The sequence below is a fragment of the Balaenoptera musculus genome, chromosome 13, assembly GCF_009873245.2.
Source record: "Balaenoptera musculus isolate JJ_BM4_2016_0621 chromosome 13, mBalMus1.pri.v3, whole genome shotgun sequence".
Classification (NCBI taxonomy): domain Eukaryota; kingdom Metazoa; phylum Chordata; class Mammalia; order Artiodactyla; family Balaenopteridae; genus Balaenoptera; species Balaenoptera musculus.
Window position 1 is genome coordinate 71037844 of NC_045797.1, and position 17848 is coordinate 71055691.

Below are 17848 nucleotides of genomic sequence, written 5' to 3' on the forward strand. Positions count from 1 at the left end.
ACTTATTGAAGAGGCTGTCTTTTCTCCACTGTATATGCTTGCCTCCTTTATCAAAGATAAGGTGACCATATGTGCGTGGGTTTATCTCTGGGCTTTCTATCCTGTTCCATTGATCAATATTTCTGTTTTTGTGCCAGTACCAAACTGTCTTGATTACTGTAGCTTTGTAATATAGTCTGAAGTCAGGGAGCCTGATTCCCCCAGCTCCATTTTTCGTTCTCAAGATTGCTTTGGCTATTCGGGGTCTTTTGTGTTTCCATACAAATTGTGAAATTTTTTGTTCTAGTTCTGTGAAAAATGCCAGTGGTAGTTTGATAGGGATTGCATTGAATCTGTAGATTGCTTTGGGTAGTAGAGTCATTTTCACAAAGTTGATTCTTCCAATCCAGGAACATGGTATATCTTTCCATCTATTTGTATCGTCTTTAATTTCTTTCATCAGTGTCTTATAATTTTCTGCATACAGGTCTTTTGTCTCCTTAGGTAGGTTTATTCCTAGATATTTTATTCTTTTTGTTGCAATGGTAAACGGGAGTGTTTTCTTAATTTCACTTTCAGATTTTTCGTCATTAGTGTATAGAAATGCAAGAGATTTCTGTGCATTAATTTTGTATCCTGCTACTTTACCAAATTCATTGATTAGCTCTAGGAGTTTTCTGGTAGCATCTTTAGGATTCTCTATGTATAGTATCATGTCATCTGCAAACAGTGACAGCTTTACTTCTTCTTTTCCGATTTGGATTCCTTTTATTTCTTTGTCTTCTCTGATTGCTGTGGCTAACACTTCCAAAACTATGTTGAATAATAGTGGTGAGAGTGGGCAACCTTGTCTTGTTCCTGATCTTAGTGGAAATGGTTTCAGTTTTTCACCATTGAGGACAATGTTGGCTGTGGGTTTGTCATATATGGCCTTTATTATGTTGAGGAAAGTTCCCTCTATGCCTACTTTCTGCAGGGCTTTTATCATAAATGGGTGTTGAATTTTGTCGAAAGCTTTCTCTGCATCTATTGAGATGATCATATGGTTTTTCTCCTTCAATTTGTTAATATGGTGTATCACATTGATTGATTTGCGTATGTTGAAGAATCCTTGCATTCCTGGGATAAACCCCACTTGATCATGGTGTATGATCCTTTTAATGTGCTGTTGGATTCTGTTTGCTAGTATTTTGTTGAGGATTTTTGCATCTATGTTCATCAGTGATATTGGCCTGTAGTTTTCTTTCTTTGTGACATCTTTGTCTGGTTTTGGTATCAGGGTGATGGTGGCCTCATAGAATGAATTTGGGAGTGTTCCTCCCTCTGCAATATTTTGGAAGAGTTTGAGAAGGATCGGTGTTAGCTCTTCTCTAAATATTTGATAGAATTCACCTGTGAAGCCATCTGGTCCTGGGCTTTTGTTTGTTGGAAGGTTTTTAATCACAGTTTCAATTTCAGTGCTTGTGATTGGTCTGTTCATATTTTCTATTTCTTCCTGGTTCAGTCTCGGCAGTTTGTGCATTTCTAAGAATCTGTCCATTTCTTCCAGGTTGTCCATTTTATTGGCGTAGAGTTGCTTGTAGTAATCTCTCATGATCTTTTGTATTTCTGCAGTGTCAGTGGTTACTTCTCCTTTTTCATTTCTAATTCTATTGATTTGAGTCTTCTCCCTTTTTCTCTTGATGAGTCTGGCTAATGGTTTATCAATTTTGTTTATCTTCTCAAAGAACCAGCTTTTAGTTTTATTGATTTTTGCTATTGTTTCCTTCATTTCTTTTTCATTTATTTCTGACCTGATCTTTATGATTTCTTTCCTTCTGCTAGCTTTGGGGTTTTTTTGTTCTTCCTTCTCTAATTGCTTTAGGTGCAAGGTTAGGTTGTTTATTCGAGATGTTTCCTGTTTCTTGAGGTAGGCTTGTATTGCTATAAACTTCCCTCTTAGCACTGCTTTTGCTGCGTCCCATAGGTTTGGGTCGTCGTATCTCCATTGTCATTTGTTTCTAGGTATTTTTTGATTTCCCCTTTGATTTCTTCAGTGATCACTTCGTTATTAAGTAGTGTATTGTGTAGCCTCCATGTGTTTGTATTTTTTACAGATCTTTTCCTGTAATTGATATCTAGTCTCATAGCGTTGTGGTCGGAAAAGATACTTGATACGATTTCAATTTTCTTAAATTTACCAAGGCTTGATTTGTGACCCAAGATATGATCTATCCTGGAGAATGTTCCATGCGCACTTGAGAAAAATGTGTATTCTGTTGTTTTTGGGTGGAATGTCCTATAAATATCAATTAAGTCCATCTTGTTTAATGTATCATTTAAAGCTTGTGTTTCCTTATTTATTTTCATTTTGGATGATCTGTCCATTGGTGAAAGTGGGGTGTTAAAGTCCCCTACTATGATTGTGTTGCTGTCGATTTCCCCTTTTATGGCTGTTAATATTTGCCTTATGTATTGAGGTGCTCCTATGTTGGGTGCATAAATATTTACAATTGTTATACCTTCCTCTTGGATCGATCCCTTGATCATTATATAGTGTCCTTCTTTGTCTCTTATAATATTCTTTATTTTAAAGTCTATTTTGTCTGATATGAGAATTGCTACTCCAGCTTTCTTTTGATTTCCATTTGCATGGAATATCTTTTTCCATCCCCTCACTTTCAGTCTGTATGTGTCTCTAGGTCTGAAGTGGGTCTCTTGTAGACAGCATATATACGGGTCTTGTTTTTGTATCCATTCAGCCAGTCTGTGTCTTTTGGTGGGAGCATTTAATCCATTTACATTCAAGGTAATTATCGATATGTATGTTCCTATTCCCATTTTCTTAAATGTTTTGGGTTTGTTATTGTAGGTGTTTTCCTTCTCTTGTGTTTCTTGCCTAGAGAAGTTCCTTTAGCATTTGTTGTAAAGCTGGTTTGGTGGTGCTGAACTCTCTCAGCTTTTGCTTGTCTGTAAAGGTTTTAATTTCTCCATCACATCTGAATGAGATCCTTGCTGGGTAGAGTAATCTTGGTTGTAGGTTTTTCTCCTTCATCACTTTAAGTATATCCTGCCACTCCCTTCTGGCTTGCAGAGTTTCTGCTGAAAGATCAGATGTTAACCTTATGGGGATTCCCTTGTGTGTTATTTGTTGTTTTTCCCTTGCTGCTTTTAATATGTTTTCTTTCTATTTAATTTTTGACAGTTTGATTAATATGTGTCTTGGCGTGTTTCTCCTTGGGTTTATCCTGTATGGGACTCTCTGTGCTTCCTGGACTTGATTAACTATTTCCTTTCCCATATTAGGGAAGTTTTCAACTATAATCTCTTCAAATATTTTCTCAGTCCCTTTCTTTTTCTCTTCTTCTTCTGGGACCCCTATAATTCGAATGTTGGTGCGTTTAATGTTGTCCCAGAGGTCTCTGAGACTGTCCTCAGTTCTTTTCATTCTTTTTTCTTTATCCTGCTCTGCAGTAGTTATTTCCACCATTTTATCTTCCAGGTCACTTATCCTTTCTTCTGCCTCAGTTATTCTGCTATTGATCCCATCTAGAGTATTTTTATTTTCATTTATTGTGTTTTTCATCGTTGCTTAGTTCCTCTTTAGTTCTTCTACGTCCTTGTTAAATGTTTCTTGCATTTTGTCTATTCTATTTCCAAGATTTTGGATCAGCCTTACTATCATTATTCTGAATTCTTTTTCAGGTAGACTACCTATTTCCTCTTCATTTGTTAGGTCTGGTGTGTTTTGACCCTGCTCCTTCATCTGCTGTGTGTTTTTCTGTCGTCTCATTTTGCTTATCTTACTGTGTTTGGGGTCTCCTTTTCACAGGCTGCAGGTTCGTAGTTCCCGTTGTTTTTGGTATCTGTCCCCAGTGGGTAAGGTTGGTTCAGTGGGTTGTGTAGGCTTCCTGGTGGAGGGGACTATTGCCTGTGTTCTGGTGGATGAGGTTGAATCTTGTCTTTCTGGTGGGCACGTCCACGTCTGGTGGTGTGTTTTGGGGTGTGTGTGGCCTTATGATTTTAGGCAGCCTCCCTGCTAATGGATGGGGCTGTGTTCCTGTCTTGCTAGTTGTTTGGCATAGGGTGTCCAGCCCTGTAGCTTGCTGGTCGTTGAGTGAAGCTGGGTCTTGATGTTGAGATGGAGATCTCTGAGAGATTTTTGCCGTTTGGTATTACGTGGAGCTGGTAGGTCTCTTGTGGACCAGTGTCCTGAAGTTGGCTCTCCCACCTCAGAGGCACAGCCCTGATGCCTGGCTGGAGCACCAAGAGCCTTTCATCCACACAGCCAAGTACGTGGGGATTTTCTTGCCTTTTGGGAGGTCTGACGTCTTCTGCCAGCGTTCAGTGGGTGTTCTGTAGGAGCAGTTCCACGTGTAGATGTATTTCTACTGTATCTGTGGGAAGGAAGGTGATCTCCGCGTCTTACTCTTCCGCCATCTTGCCCCTACTCCTCAGACCACCTATTCTTACGTAGTTATTGATATGTTAGCGTTTAAGTTTATTATTTTTGTTTGTTTGTTTTCCTTCTTTTTTTTTAAATTAATTAATTAATTTATTTTTGGCTGCTTTGGGTTTTTGTTGCTACCCGTGGGTTTTCTCTAGTTGTGGTGAGCGGGGGCTACTCTTCGTTGCGGTGCATGGGCTTCTCATTGTGGTGGCTTCTCTTATTGTGGAGCATGGGCTCTAGACACGCGGGCTTCAGTTGTTGTGGCACGTGGGCTCAGTAGTTGTGGCTTGTGGGCTCTAGAGCGCCGGCTCAGTAGTTGTGGTGCACGGGCTTAGTTGCTCTGTGGCATGTGGGATCTTCCCGGACCAGGCCTCAAACCCGTCCCCTGCATTGGCAGGTGGATTCTTAACCACTGTGCCACCAGGGAAGCCCTTGTTTTCCATTTTTCACTTCTGTTTTCTTTTTCCTGCCTTCCTGTGGGTTACTTGAACACTTTTTGAATTCCATTTTGATTTGTCAATAGTATTTTTTTAATAAATTTATTTATTTTATTTATTTTATTTTTGGCTGCGTTGGGTCTTCGTTGCTGTGCGCGGGCTTTCTCTTTTGTGGTGAGTGGGGGCTACTCTTCATTGCGGTGTGTGGGCTCCTCATTGCGGTGGCTTCTCTGGTTGCAGAGCACGGGCTCTAGGCACGCGGGCTTCAGTAGTTGCGGCTCGTGGGCTTAGTTGCTCCGGGGCATGTGGGATCTTCCTGGACGAGGGATTGAACCCGTGTCCCCTGCATTGGCAGGTGGATTCTTAACCACTGTGCTACCAGGGAAGCCCCTCTATAGTGTTTTTGAGTAAATCGTTCTGCATAGCTTTATTAGTGGATACTCTAGTTGTTATACTATATAAGTTATCACAGGCTACTGGTGTTGTTACTTTAACAATTTGAGTGGAGTGTAGAAACTTTTCCTTCTTTTACGCCCCTTTATCCTCTCCCATTTATAATATAATTGTCTTTAATATTTTCTCTAAGTATATTAGAAGCACAACAGTGTTTAATTTTTGCTTAACTGTCAAACATAATTTAGAAAACTTGAGAGAAGGAAAGCATATTGTATTCACCTGTATTTTTACTTATTCCGTTCTTTCATCCTTTTTTATATTCCAGGGTTCCTTCTTTTATCATTTCCTTTCTGTGTGGAGGACTCCTTTAGCCATTCTTTTAGTGTAGGTCTGCTGGCAACAGGTTCTCTTAGTTTTCCTTGATTAAGAATGTTCTGGTTTCTCCTTTGGTCCTGGAGAATTTTTTTTTTGCAGGTTATGGGATTCTGGTTTGATATTGTTACCAAACCAAACTTGGGTCCACTCGCCTGTGCGCAGTAAATCCAATTCTACTGACAATAGGTTGTGGTGAAGGAAAGTGCAGCAGTTATTGCAGGGCGCCAAGCAAGTAGTCCCGGACAGCTAATGCTGGAAAAAAAAAACCCCGAACTCCCCGAAGGGTTTCAGCAAAGCATTTTTAAAAGCAAGGGCGCCCCCCTCCAACCCCCCACACAGGGTATGTGATCAGCTTGTGCACAAATCTCTGATTGGTTGATGGTGGGATAACAGGGCAGAATAATAGGAATTAACATTATCAATCCTTAGGCGCCAGTAGGTCTGGGGGGCTTCGTGCTCATGATCACCAAGTAATTTCTTCCATTGGTGGTTTTAGCATCTGTAAAACAACTCAGGAAGTGTGCATCAGATACTATTATCTAGGTACTTCAGAGAGGAGGTATAGCAGAGGATATGGGGGAGGGGTCTGTCCTGAAAAGTCCCCATAGGGTCCAGCTCGGTTACAATTTTTCTTTTTTTTCAACACTTGAAAAATAGTGTGCTTCTTTCCTCTGGCCCCATGGTTTCTGATGAAAAATCTGCTGTCATTTGAAATGTTTTTTTCCCCCATTTTTTGTTTTTTAACATTGTCAATAATTTTTTATATGAGATCAGGTCCATTTCATCTTAAACTTAGAAATTTCTGCCGTAAAATTGTTTCAACTCTGCATTTAAGAAAGAGCAGTTTTTTAAACATTGTATTTCATGGGAAAATAGTACATATCACAGAAAACTTCCTACTTTGCTGTTTTCTCTAATTTCTCTTGAGCACCGTGCAAAATTATTTCATGTTATATGAGAATCATTTCTCCTCTTATGATAATATTCCTCTTCTCTACTTAGATTTCCTTATCATTTGTGGTTTTGAGGCCAGCTCTTGTACTCACTGAGCCTCTTAATCCCCTATAATTTCACCGCTCTCAGGGAAGAAGTGGGGTTTCTGAGGAATGGGATATTTATTGGGAAGGTTAACTTACTTAGGTTCAGAGAGGCATCATTTTTTCTCTGACTGCTTTCATGATATTTTCCCTTTGTCTTTAATTTTTACAGGTTTAATTATGATGTATTTTGGCATGGATTTCTTTGAGTTTTTCCTGTTTGGGGTTTTCTCAGCTTCTTGAATCTGTAGGTTTATGTCTCCTGCCAAATTTGGGAAGTTTTCCTACATTGTTTCTTTAAGTACTTTTTCAGCCCCACCATGTTTCTCCTCTCCTTCCAGGACTCTGATCTTATTATAGTCTCACAGGTCCCTGAGGCTCTCTTTTTTTTCTTTTTCTTTCTTTCTTTTTTTTCCTTTTCTTTTCTTTCCTTTTTTTAGTTTATTTTCTCTCTATTGTTCAGATTAGGTCATTATTGTTTTGCCTTCCATTTCACTGTTTCTTTCCACTGTCTCCTCCATTCTGCTCTTGAGCCCAACTATCATACTAGGCTTTTCATGTCATTCATTCTATTTTTCAGTAATTTATTTTTCTAAAATTTCCACTCAGCCTTTGCTTGAGTGGGTGGGAGTGGTGAGACAGAGTTTTTCTGAGGTGTCAGGCTGAAGTAGAGTGGCTATCATCTTTCCTGGTCCTTCACTAAAGAGAGCAGGCTTTTGTTAGGCTTTTATTGGTCTGGACCCATTGGCATTTCCAGGTTATACTTCTGCAGCTCTAAGTTTTGGATACATGAGGCAGAAGAAAACCCAGGGAACTCACTGCTGTGTCATTCCTCAGGTCCCGAGGTACCCAGCTTGTCTGCCTTCTTCTTCCCACCTTCCAGAATCTTCTTTTTGTTTGTTTGTTTTGTTTTTTAGTTTTTTTCTTTGGTTTCTTTTGGCCATGCCATGTGGCATGCGGGATCTTAGTTCCCCGACCAGGGATTGAACCCGTGCCCCCTGCAGTGGAAGCGTGGAGTCTTAACCACTGGACTGCCAGGGAAGTCTCTGTATGTTTTATATATAGCGTCCAGGATTTTTACTTGTACTCAGCGGAAAGCATAGGGAAAAGCACATGTACTCCATCTTCCCCCAGGAAACGTAACTTTTAATGGCTATATAATCTTCCATCTTGTGAATATACCCAAATATTTAGGTTAAATGAATTCCTTTCAAACGTGAAGCCTTACAGTGGATTAAATCAATTTTACAAGTATAGAATATTGTCAGTGAAAAAGGAATGGAGGCTCTAGGTGACCAAAGTTTGACATAGATTCTAACTACCAGAAATGCTAACATAAATCTTAGATTACACCAAAGTCATGTAAGTGGAAAGTTAGAAGACGCCTGAGAATTATGTGGTCCAGACTTCTGTCACTGTAGGATTTCTTTCTGTAGCATTCCTGATTGATGGCCATCATTCATTCACCAGATAACAGTATGCCAGTTTCTATGCTGCACACTGAAAATACACAGCCCCAGTTTTCATGACACATAATTATGTCAGAGAAGACACATGGTAAACAAAGGACAGAATGCTTGGGAGCATTTAATACCCACACCTAGCTTATCTGGAAGGTCAGGAAATCCTGTTGAAGGAAGCAACATTTAAACTGAGTCTTGATGGAGAAGTAAGAGTTATGTAGGTTGGTGGGAATCCAGGGACAATATAATACACGGGACAGTTTTGAGTGGTGCAGACTGTTAAGAGTTTGGAATGAGTAGCTCTAATGATAGGGTCTCACTACTTCATGAGTTAATCCTTTACAGAGTTAAAAACTCTACATTAACAACTTCTCTGTTATGAAGGCTGCCTTCCTTTGAATTTGCTACTGATTCTGGCCTTGTTTTTGAAGCAACATAGCCTGAGTCTGTGCTTCTACAAGAGAACCTTCCTAATATTTGTTATTCTGCACCTTTCCAAGTAAAACATTTTTTATTCCTGCCACAGCTAGACCAATCAGCATCCTTTGTGGCTAACCTCTAGGTAGCTGATAGGGAGCTGAGAACTGAACACAACATTCCAGATATTGTCTAACTAGTGAAAAAGACTGAGTGTTCTGGTACTTCTATCATTAGAAGACTAGACTCTTATTAATGCAACCCAAAATTGCAATAGCTATTTTTTAGCAGCTCACAAAAACAGAAGTATAATTAATAGAAGCACCTTGAAATCACCACTTCTGAAGTACCTTTTCTCCAGAATAGCCTTGATCTCTCCTTTTTGGTCAAGTATTTGCTGTCTGTAGCTCAAACCCTCCTATTTGACGAGACCAAAGCCATCATCTTCTTTCTAAGCCCTAAACTGACCAAAGTACACCTTTGCCCAGCACACACCTAGTGAAGCATCCACAGTCATTCTCAAGGTCCCTGGCTTCCTCAGATCCTTAGTGTCTGTCCTCCATTGAAGCTTCCATTGTCACCAGTCCATTTGACAGTTTTGCCCAAAGGATCTGCTGAGAAAAGACAGTCTGCTTAGTGTGTCAGATAGCAATCTCGGAGGAAAGTGTCAGAGAGGGGACTCCCAAGAGAATGGTGGCCTGTATTTTACCACGAGTCTTGCTTCCACTGGTGCACACAGCTGAATTCTGGGGTTTATTGGGATGAGTTAGTGGGTCTATTAAAACTTTCTGAGGACTGAGGGATATTAAACTAACAGCTTTCTCTAACCTACAAGCTAGAAAGTTTGCCATCTCTGCTTTAAAATTAAATAATTCCAGTTCCCTTAGCATCCTATTTAATTAAACTTTGGATGCAGCAGGTCTGCCAGGACTACAGTAGAAAGCTGTTTGGGGAGGTAAGAATAATGGAACTCTAGGGACCACTGAGGCATCAACTTTGACCTTTCCATTTTACAGAAACTAAGGCTTGAGGTAATAAAGTCACTCACTCAAGATGACAGCTAGTTGCTGAACCCAGACTTGAACTTGAGTCCCTTGAAAGAGAAATCCATTGAGCTCATTTAATTCTCTTTTTACACACAAATCTCCCTCTGAACAGCATGATCTGATTTTGGAATTCTTCCTTTTCCCTTTTGGCCTCTACTTTTGTTCTCTACTATAGCACATTCAGCCATTTGATTATACAAATACTTATACCTGCTAGGCCCAGGGGGTGACACAAAGATGATATGTTCCTTCATGTCACTTACAGTCTAGTGGGGAAGACAGCTGGATATGCTACTAACTATGAAACTAGACAGGAAGTGACATGAGTGCTATTAGAAGTACAGAATGCTGTGGTATTCCAGGGGACATAGAGATTGCATTCTGTTTTGCAGGTGGAGGGGATTAGGTGGTGAGAAAGGGAGAAGAAGAAGCTACATGAAAGATACAGCATTATAGCTAGATCTTAGAAAATGAAAGATGAAGAGGTATCCATTTCCAGGTGGAGTTAAGAAGGCATAGGACAGGTTTGGGGAATGAGAGATTATCCAGTTTGAAGTACAGGGAACAGGAGGGGGATAAAGCTGGGAAGTTGGTGGAGGACTGATCAGACACTGTTAATATCAGTTAAAAGAGTTTGAACTTTGGAGGGTGGGCAGTAGGGAAACACTAAAGAATTTTTGAGCCAGGGCTTTAAAAAGATACATATGCACAATATATAACGTTGCTAGGGAGATTGCTTAGAAGACTCTTGCAGTCATGCAGTCAAGAGATAATGTTGGCAATGAAAATGGAAAGGAGGGCTTCCCTGGTGGCGCAGTGGTTGGGAGTCTGCCTGCCAATGCAGGGGACACGGGTTCGAGCCCTGGTCTGGGAGGATCCCACATGCCGCGGAGCAACTAAGCCCGTGAGCCACAACTACTGAGCCTGCGCGTCTGGAGCTTGTGCTCCGCAACGGGAGAGGCCGCGACAGTGAGAGGCCCGCGCACCGCGATGAAGAGTGGCCCCCACTTGCCGCAACTAGAGAAAGCCCTCACACAGCAACGAAGACCCAACACAGCCGAAAAGAAATAAATAAATTTAAAAAAAAAAAAAAAAAAAAAAAAAAAAAAGAAAATGGAAAGGAAGTGACAGTGCAAGAAGCATGGCAGAGGTGGCTTCTATAGAACTGTTTGAATCTGCTGGGCAAAGGGACAGAAGAGCAGCAGAGGCTAACACCAGGGTTTCAACCTGAGTGGCTCAGTGGTGTGCTGCTTCATCACTAGAAGTTCAAGAGAAGGAAAAGTTTAGGAAGGAATGAATTGGAGGGTTTCCTGTTGTGCAGATTGAATCTGAGTTTCCAACAGGACATTCAGCTGGAAGTCTAGCACTCATTGGAAATGTGGGTCTAGAAGCGCCGATGAAAGGACTCAGCTTGGAGGTTCTCACAGTTGAAACCGCGCAAGTGGTTGATTTTGCTGAGTTGGGAGGAAGGATAACAAAGAAAGAACGAGGGCCCAGGACAGGGTTTGGAATTGTGGCGGCTGACTGGAGTGGGAGCAATGGAGAGAAGAGAGTCAGTGGAAGAGAGACCAGTTAAGAACCTGGAGAATGTGGTGTGTGGGAGCCCAGGCAGCAGGAGTTTCTAGACAGAAGGGAAAACTCTATTGTAACTCCTGCAGGAGGGCTAAGGGCCATTAGTACTGAGGGTAGAAGACACCTTCCTGGTCTTCATCACATTAAATTCGTTCCAATTTTGTTGGTTTTGATTTTAGGGGATAGCTTTCTATGTTCATATAAATTAAGAGGCACTTACATTCTTGGTCCGGTGCCTCTTTATGCTCAGAACCCTATAGACACTTCATGCCAGATGTGTGAGAGATGTCGTCATTCTTACTACATATCCAGCGTGAGTCTGAGTACTTACTGGAATTTTCTGAAAAGAACGTATAATACATGGCCTCTGTCAAGATTCTTACTGGAATTTTGGCCTGAAACCCCCAGTCTGTCAGTGTTGTTCCTTATCTGCCTAACCTGTCACGTTAGCGCCTCTACCACTTTATTGCGCCCTGTACTCCATGCTGCCTATTCCCAGAATTGAAGATATGCCCCAGAGGTCAGTTGCCATTTTTTTTTTTGAAGGAACATTTATTTATTTGTTTGTTTATTTATTTATTTATTTTTGGCTGCGTTGGGTCTTCGTTGCTGCACGTGGGCTTTCTCTAGTTGTGGTGAGCGGGGGCTACTCTTTGTTGCTGTGCGCGGGCTTCTCACTGCGGTGACTTCTCTTGTTGCGGAGTACAGGCTCTAGGCATGCGCACTTCAGTTGTGGCATGCGGGCTCTAGAAACACAGGCTCAGTAGTTGTGGCACACGGGCTTAGTTGCTCCGCGGCATGTGGGATCTTCCCGGACCAGGGCTCGAACCCATGTCCCCTGCATTGGCAGGCTGATTCTTAACCACTGCACCACCAGGGAAGTCCTCAGTTGCCATTTTTAATAAGAACATCAAAGGAGGACAGTCAGAATGAAGGGAGAAGGTGCTGATACACATTGTTTTCCAGGCACTATTTAGGTGCTCTGCCTTCATTATCTCATTTAATCCTCATAATAACCCTGTGAAGTAAGTAGTGTTATCCCCATTTTACAGATGAGGAAACTGAGATGCAGAGAGGTTATGTGACTTGCCCAAGATCACACAACTAGTAAGTAAGTGTGAACTCAGATCTGACTCCAGAGCCTATGCTCTTTTCCACTGCATCACACAGACACTCAGAGTTTGGAGTTCTAGAGTTGGTATAGAGACCCAAGAGTCATAGGGAGGTTCTGCCTAGCATTCTGGGGGAAGCCAGCTTTGGGATGTGATATATAAATGGCTGTACCTACTGCTGATACTTGTGTCATTTTTTGCCTTAAGTTCTTTTTAATTATTCACTCACCTTCCTAGTTCTCCCTAAGAAGAATGCTATATAATTTGTGTTCTTTTAAAGACTTACTAACAACAATTAAAGATTGATCGCCTCTGGGGAGTGGAACTGGAGGTGAGGAGGGGTGGGGCAGGAGGCTATTAGTTCCATCACAAGTCCTTCTATACTAAGTGACTTTTTTTATTATTATTATGTTACTTTGACTTTATAAAAAGCCCTCCAAAGGCCAGTAGTATAATTAGAAAACACTATGAATACACAAAAGAACACACTTTGCTAAGTCAATGACTGCAAGATATACTTTTATAAAATCATAATACGTACGTTTTGTGCACCTGTTCTTTTATGTAAAGGTTCGTAATGAGTTTTACAAGGACACACAGGGTGTGATACTGGTCTATGATGTTGGGCAGAAAGATTCCTTTGATGCCCTTGATGCATGGCTGGCAGAAATGAAGCAAGATCTTGGACCTCACGGAAACATGGAAAATATTGTATTTGCAGTGTGTGCCAACAAGGTAACTGCTTTGGAAATGGTATGCTCAACTTTCTAGGTTCATTATGGGAAGAGTGTGGCTGAGTTTTGGGGAATAAATAAGAAGACAAAAATTCTGCAATCTGAAATATGGGAATCAACAGCTTTTCAAAACAAAGGTCCCTAAAACAAAAACAATTAAAAAATAAAACCTGGCATATCAGGATTTTTATCCATTTTTTTTTTCACTGGTGCCATACTTGGGGAGGATATTGGTGACTGAGCAGGAGAGGTGGAGCCTAATAATAACACTCTGACCTGATTGGAGGAGGGGAAGCAACTAGGTGAAATGTGGACTGTGGAAAGGTGTGAAGGGCAGACCATGGCCCTCAGGTGTGGCAGGTGTGATGAAGCCAGCTTTCACAGAGGTGAGCAGCAGCAGTGTTCTCAAGGGAGAATGCTGGTATCAGGCACTTGTGGTTTCGCCACAGAAAATCAGTCCACATTCAGTGTAAGTAATTTTTTAATCCTTTTTGTTCCTGATAATTTTATATGCTAGTGCTGGGGTTCACTTAAGAGTTTTTGCCTCAGCAAAGGATTGACAGAGACCTACTGGGCCTATTGTAGTGGGACAAGGTTGGAATCTTCTCTCCCCCTGCCCCCAACTTTTAATTTCAGATCGACTGTGCTAAGCACCGCTGTGTTGATGAAAGTGAAGGACGTCTTTGGGCTGAAAGCAAAGGGTTCCTGTATTTCGAAACTTCAGCTCAAACTGGAGAAGGAATCAGTGAGATGTTCCAGGTAACCTAGCGTTTTATTGTTTTAGAGTTTGTGTCAAGGCTGACCATACCAAATTTTAGTGTAAATTATGAGAAGCAAAAGAGTAATAGGAATTTCTCATTAGAATAAGCTCTTTCTTTTCAGAAGCTAGTAAGAAAGGAAGAATGGGAGAGAGAGGGAGAGAATGAGTGTGTATGTATGTGTGATATTTGTCTGCTGTCTGTTTTAGACCAGATCCGGCTGCTCATCAGAATTACCTGAGGAAATTCTTCAAAATACAGATTGCTGGGCTCCAGACCTACCGGAAGCTTAATGTTTTGATGCAGCTGAGGAATCTGTATTTTGAAAAATCTCTCTAGGTGATCCTGATGATCATCAAGTTTAACAACACTTATTATATACTTACTTAAATGGGACAAAGATTTTCTTTAAAACCACCTTTGGTTACATTTGTATGCATAATCAAATGAAGGCATTACTTTGGCAAAATTGCCTTGCCATAGCTAATATAATCCTATATCGTAGCCCATGGGGGTACAGTTAGAGACCAGGAGACTCATTGCAGAATCCAGCCAATCATACGTAAAAGTTCGGTCTCACCGATCACGTAGGCAATAGAAGGATGGACTAACATGGCAACCTGAATAGATGGTCATTTTTTAGAATTTACTAATCTAGAATAATTTTAAGGGGGGAGACTACCTAAACAACAAATTATAGTCAACTCTTTTTTTTTATTTTTTTTATTTTTTTAAAAAAATTAATTAATTTTTGGCTGCATTGGGTCTTTGTTGCTACGTGTGGGCTTTCTCTAGTTGTGGTGAGCAGGGACTACTCCTTGAGGTGCTTGGGCTTCTTATTGCGGTAGCTTCTCTTGTTGCAGAGCACGGGCTCTAGGCATGTGGGCTTCAGTAGTTGTGGCGCACGGGCTCCAGAGCGCAGGCTCAGTAGTGGCGCAGGGGCTTAGTTGCTCCATAGCATGTGGGATCTTCCCAGGCCAGGGCTTGAACCCATGTCCCCTACATTGGCAGGCAGATTCTTTTCTTTTTTAGGTAAGAAGTGGATTTAATTTATTTATTTATTTATTTATTTATTTTTGGGCTGCGTTGGGTCTTCATCGCTGTGCGCAGGCTTTCTCTAGTTGTGGCAAGTGGGGGCTACTCTTCGTTGCAGTGCGCGGGCTTCTCGTTGTGGTGGCTTCTCTCGTTGCAGAGCATGGGCTCTAGGTGTGCAGGCTTCAGTAGTTGCAGCACGCGGGTTCAGTAGTTGTGGCACACGGGCAGTAGAGCGCATGGGCTTCAGTAGTTGCTGCACGTGGACTCAGTAGTTGCGGCTCGCGGGCACTAGGGCGTGCGGGCTTCAGTAGTTGTGGCTCGCAGGCTCTAGAGTGCAGGCTCAGTAGTTGTGGCGCACAGGCTTAGTTGCTCCGCAACATGTGGGATATTCCCAGACCAGGGATCGAACCCATGTCCCCTGCATTGGCAGGCGTATTCTTAACCACCGCACCACCAGGGAAGTCCTAAAGTAGATTTATTTAGAGAGAAACACTCTCCACAGACAGAGCGTGGGCCATCTCAGAAGGTGAGAGCGGCCTTGGGAGAAACACTTCACAGACAGAGTGTGGGCCATCTCAGAAGGTGAGAAAGGCTGGCAGGCAGATTCTTAACCACTACGCCACCAGGGAAGTCCAGTCAACTCTTAATTATAGATACATTTGAAAGTAAGTGGTGGCATGAATAATGCATTTTTTCTTATGAATATATCTGATATTTTGGGAATTTTTAGCATTTCAGATAATGTAGCTATACTATAACGAGTTGTTCTTAATTATCGAGTGGGATTTTATTTAATCTTTTGTACTGAATTTCCTTCTAACAAGATGTCACCCCTCCTACTAGAAGACAGGTTTTATCCTTGGCTGACAGGCTGAATTGGGCATCAGTAGCGTCTATTTCAAGACCAAATAAGGTTGATATTGGTTTGCCACTTTTCTATTCTTTTGAATACATAGACTATATAGGTACATAGTTTGTACCTATATGTATGCAATCATGATACTTAACCATTTAAATTAAATTAACCAATTAAACTTCTGGAGAAGTTTACATGCTTCATCTCATGTGAGACTCTTAACAACGTGTGGCAGGTATCGTTCTCATTTCAGATATGAGGACATCTAAGAGTAGTAGTGATTTGTCCAAGAGGTATAAATAACTGTTAGAGATTAAATTTCTTTCAGCACTTTGAAGATACTGGTTCATTCTCTTCTGGCCTCTATTGTGTCCCATGAGATGTTAGAACCTGTTCTTACTCTTATTCCTTTATATATAATGTGTCCTTTTTTTCCTCCAGCTACTTTCAAGAGTTTATCTTTGATTTTCAGCAGTTGTGCTATGTGCCTAGGTGTGGGTCTCTTTATATTTATCTTACTTGGGGTTTGTTGATTTTCTTGGATTGGTAAGCAGGTGTTTTTCATCAAATTTGGGAATTTTTTTTTTTAAACCATTATTTCTTTCAATTTTTTTTTTAAATGGCTTAATAAATTATAAGGCCAACATTTTACTTTATGATATGGATAGCCTAGTAAGTTACATTATAAGCAAACTCTGTCATAAAATACACCACCCAGGAAATAAAACTTTGCCAGCAATTCCCAGAATCTGTTCCATGTGGTTTGTTTTAATATCAATGTCCAACCACCCCACCCCCTGTAACCACCACCCTAAATGTTATAGTTATCACTTCTTTATATTTCTCTATTGTTTAATCACCAGAATGTGCATCCCTAAATAATCTAGTTTAGTTCTGTCCTTTTTTTAATATGGAAATTTCCTCTCCATCCCCTTCCTTACAATTTATCTGTTGAGAATCCAAGGGCATTTAACCTGCAGTTTCTTGCAGACTGGATTTTGCTAATTGCACACTCATGTTGCAGTCCCACATGTTCCTCTGTCCTCTGTATTTCCTGCAATTCGGCAGCTGGATCCAGAGGAATGATCAGACTCATCTCCAATCCCTTGGCAAGACTACAGAGGATGCTGAGTTCTTTCGTTATGAGACACAAAATGTCTGGTTATGATGTTAATAGCAGCTGATGCTCAAAGCCTAAATCCATTAATCCACTGGGGGTTGCAAAACGGTGATATTATCTCTTTTTCATTATTAGAACAGTAAAAAGAGATTTATCTTGTTTTATTACCCATTGGTACAATACAGACAGGGAAAATGCCTGATATTTCTCCTTTTATTTTCCCATATTCAAGATAATGAATTGATATTCCATCATCCTCTGAAGGTGACCAATTTTTTAAAAATATGTTTATGATGGGTTCCAGTAAACAATTATTATCTTTTCAAGATCAAATTCTCCCATGTTTGGACAGTGGGGGCCTCTTCAGGTGTCTCCTTAATCATTTTGAAATTACATTTACAGTAGTCAGTAAAGGCTTCTGTTTCAACAAGATATCCCAGGCTTGTCTTTTACACTTCCTTTCCAGACTATTTTTCCAAGAAGCTCTCATTTCTTTCGGTGAAAAATGGTATTTTAAGACTACAAGCTGAGTGATAGGGATGCTCATTGGTACGGGATTGGTTAATTTTTTTCTCTGGGTCTCTTCAGTGTGTATATACATGTATATATATAGTATGTGTGTATATACATTCGTAAGTCTCTATCAGTACTCCCAACCCAAGTTTATAACTACATTTAAAAAAAATTAACCTGTTCTGTATTTTATCTGTATCTCCTTTCTCTAGACATTAAGAATCCTGGTTCTCAAGAAAATTGGGGATGAATTAAAATATCCCATAAATATTCATTTATTCTATCCCACATTATATACACAATGGTCCTAAAATAACAATATCAGACTACTACTATGAGCTAAACCAAATGTTTTGCATATGGTCTCTCCTCTGTAGTTGTACTACCTGTGTCATCTGGACATACAGCCATTGCATATCATACTCTCCCTTTTAGCTCTCAAAATTTTTTTTTTTTTTAAAGCAGAATCTGAATCAGTTGTTTTGGGACTGGGCCTAAGATTCTGCATTTTTTTTTAAACCTTTATTTATTTATTTGTTTATTTATGGCCGTGTTGGGTCTTCATTTCT

General features: G+C 40.6%; 1 protein-coding gene across 3 annotated transcripts in view; it reads left to right on the plus strand.

Annotated features, from left to right (window-relative positions):
* The window catches only part of DNAJC27 (DnaJ heat shock protein family (Hsp40) member C27), a 50607-nt gene that overhangs the window by 17644 nt on the left and 15115 nt on the right, over positions 1-17848 (plus strand). For all 3 annotated transcript variants that reach the window (XM_036873737.1, XM_036873738.1, XM_036873735.1), the window contains exons 4-5: positions 12834-12998; positions 13634-13756. In XM_036873737.1, coding sequence (XP_036729632.1) covers positions 12834-12998; positions 13634-13756 — 288 coding nt within the window. The remainder of the gene's footprint in view (positions 1-12833; positions 12999-13633; positions 13757-17848) is intronic.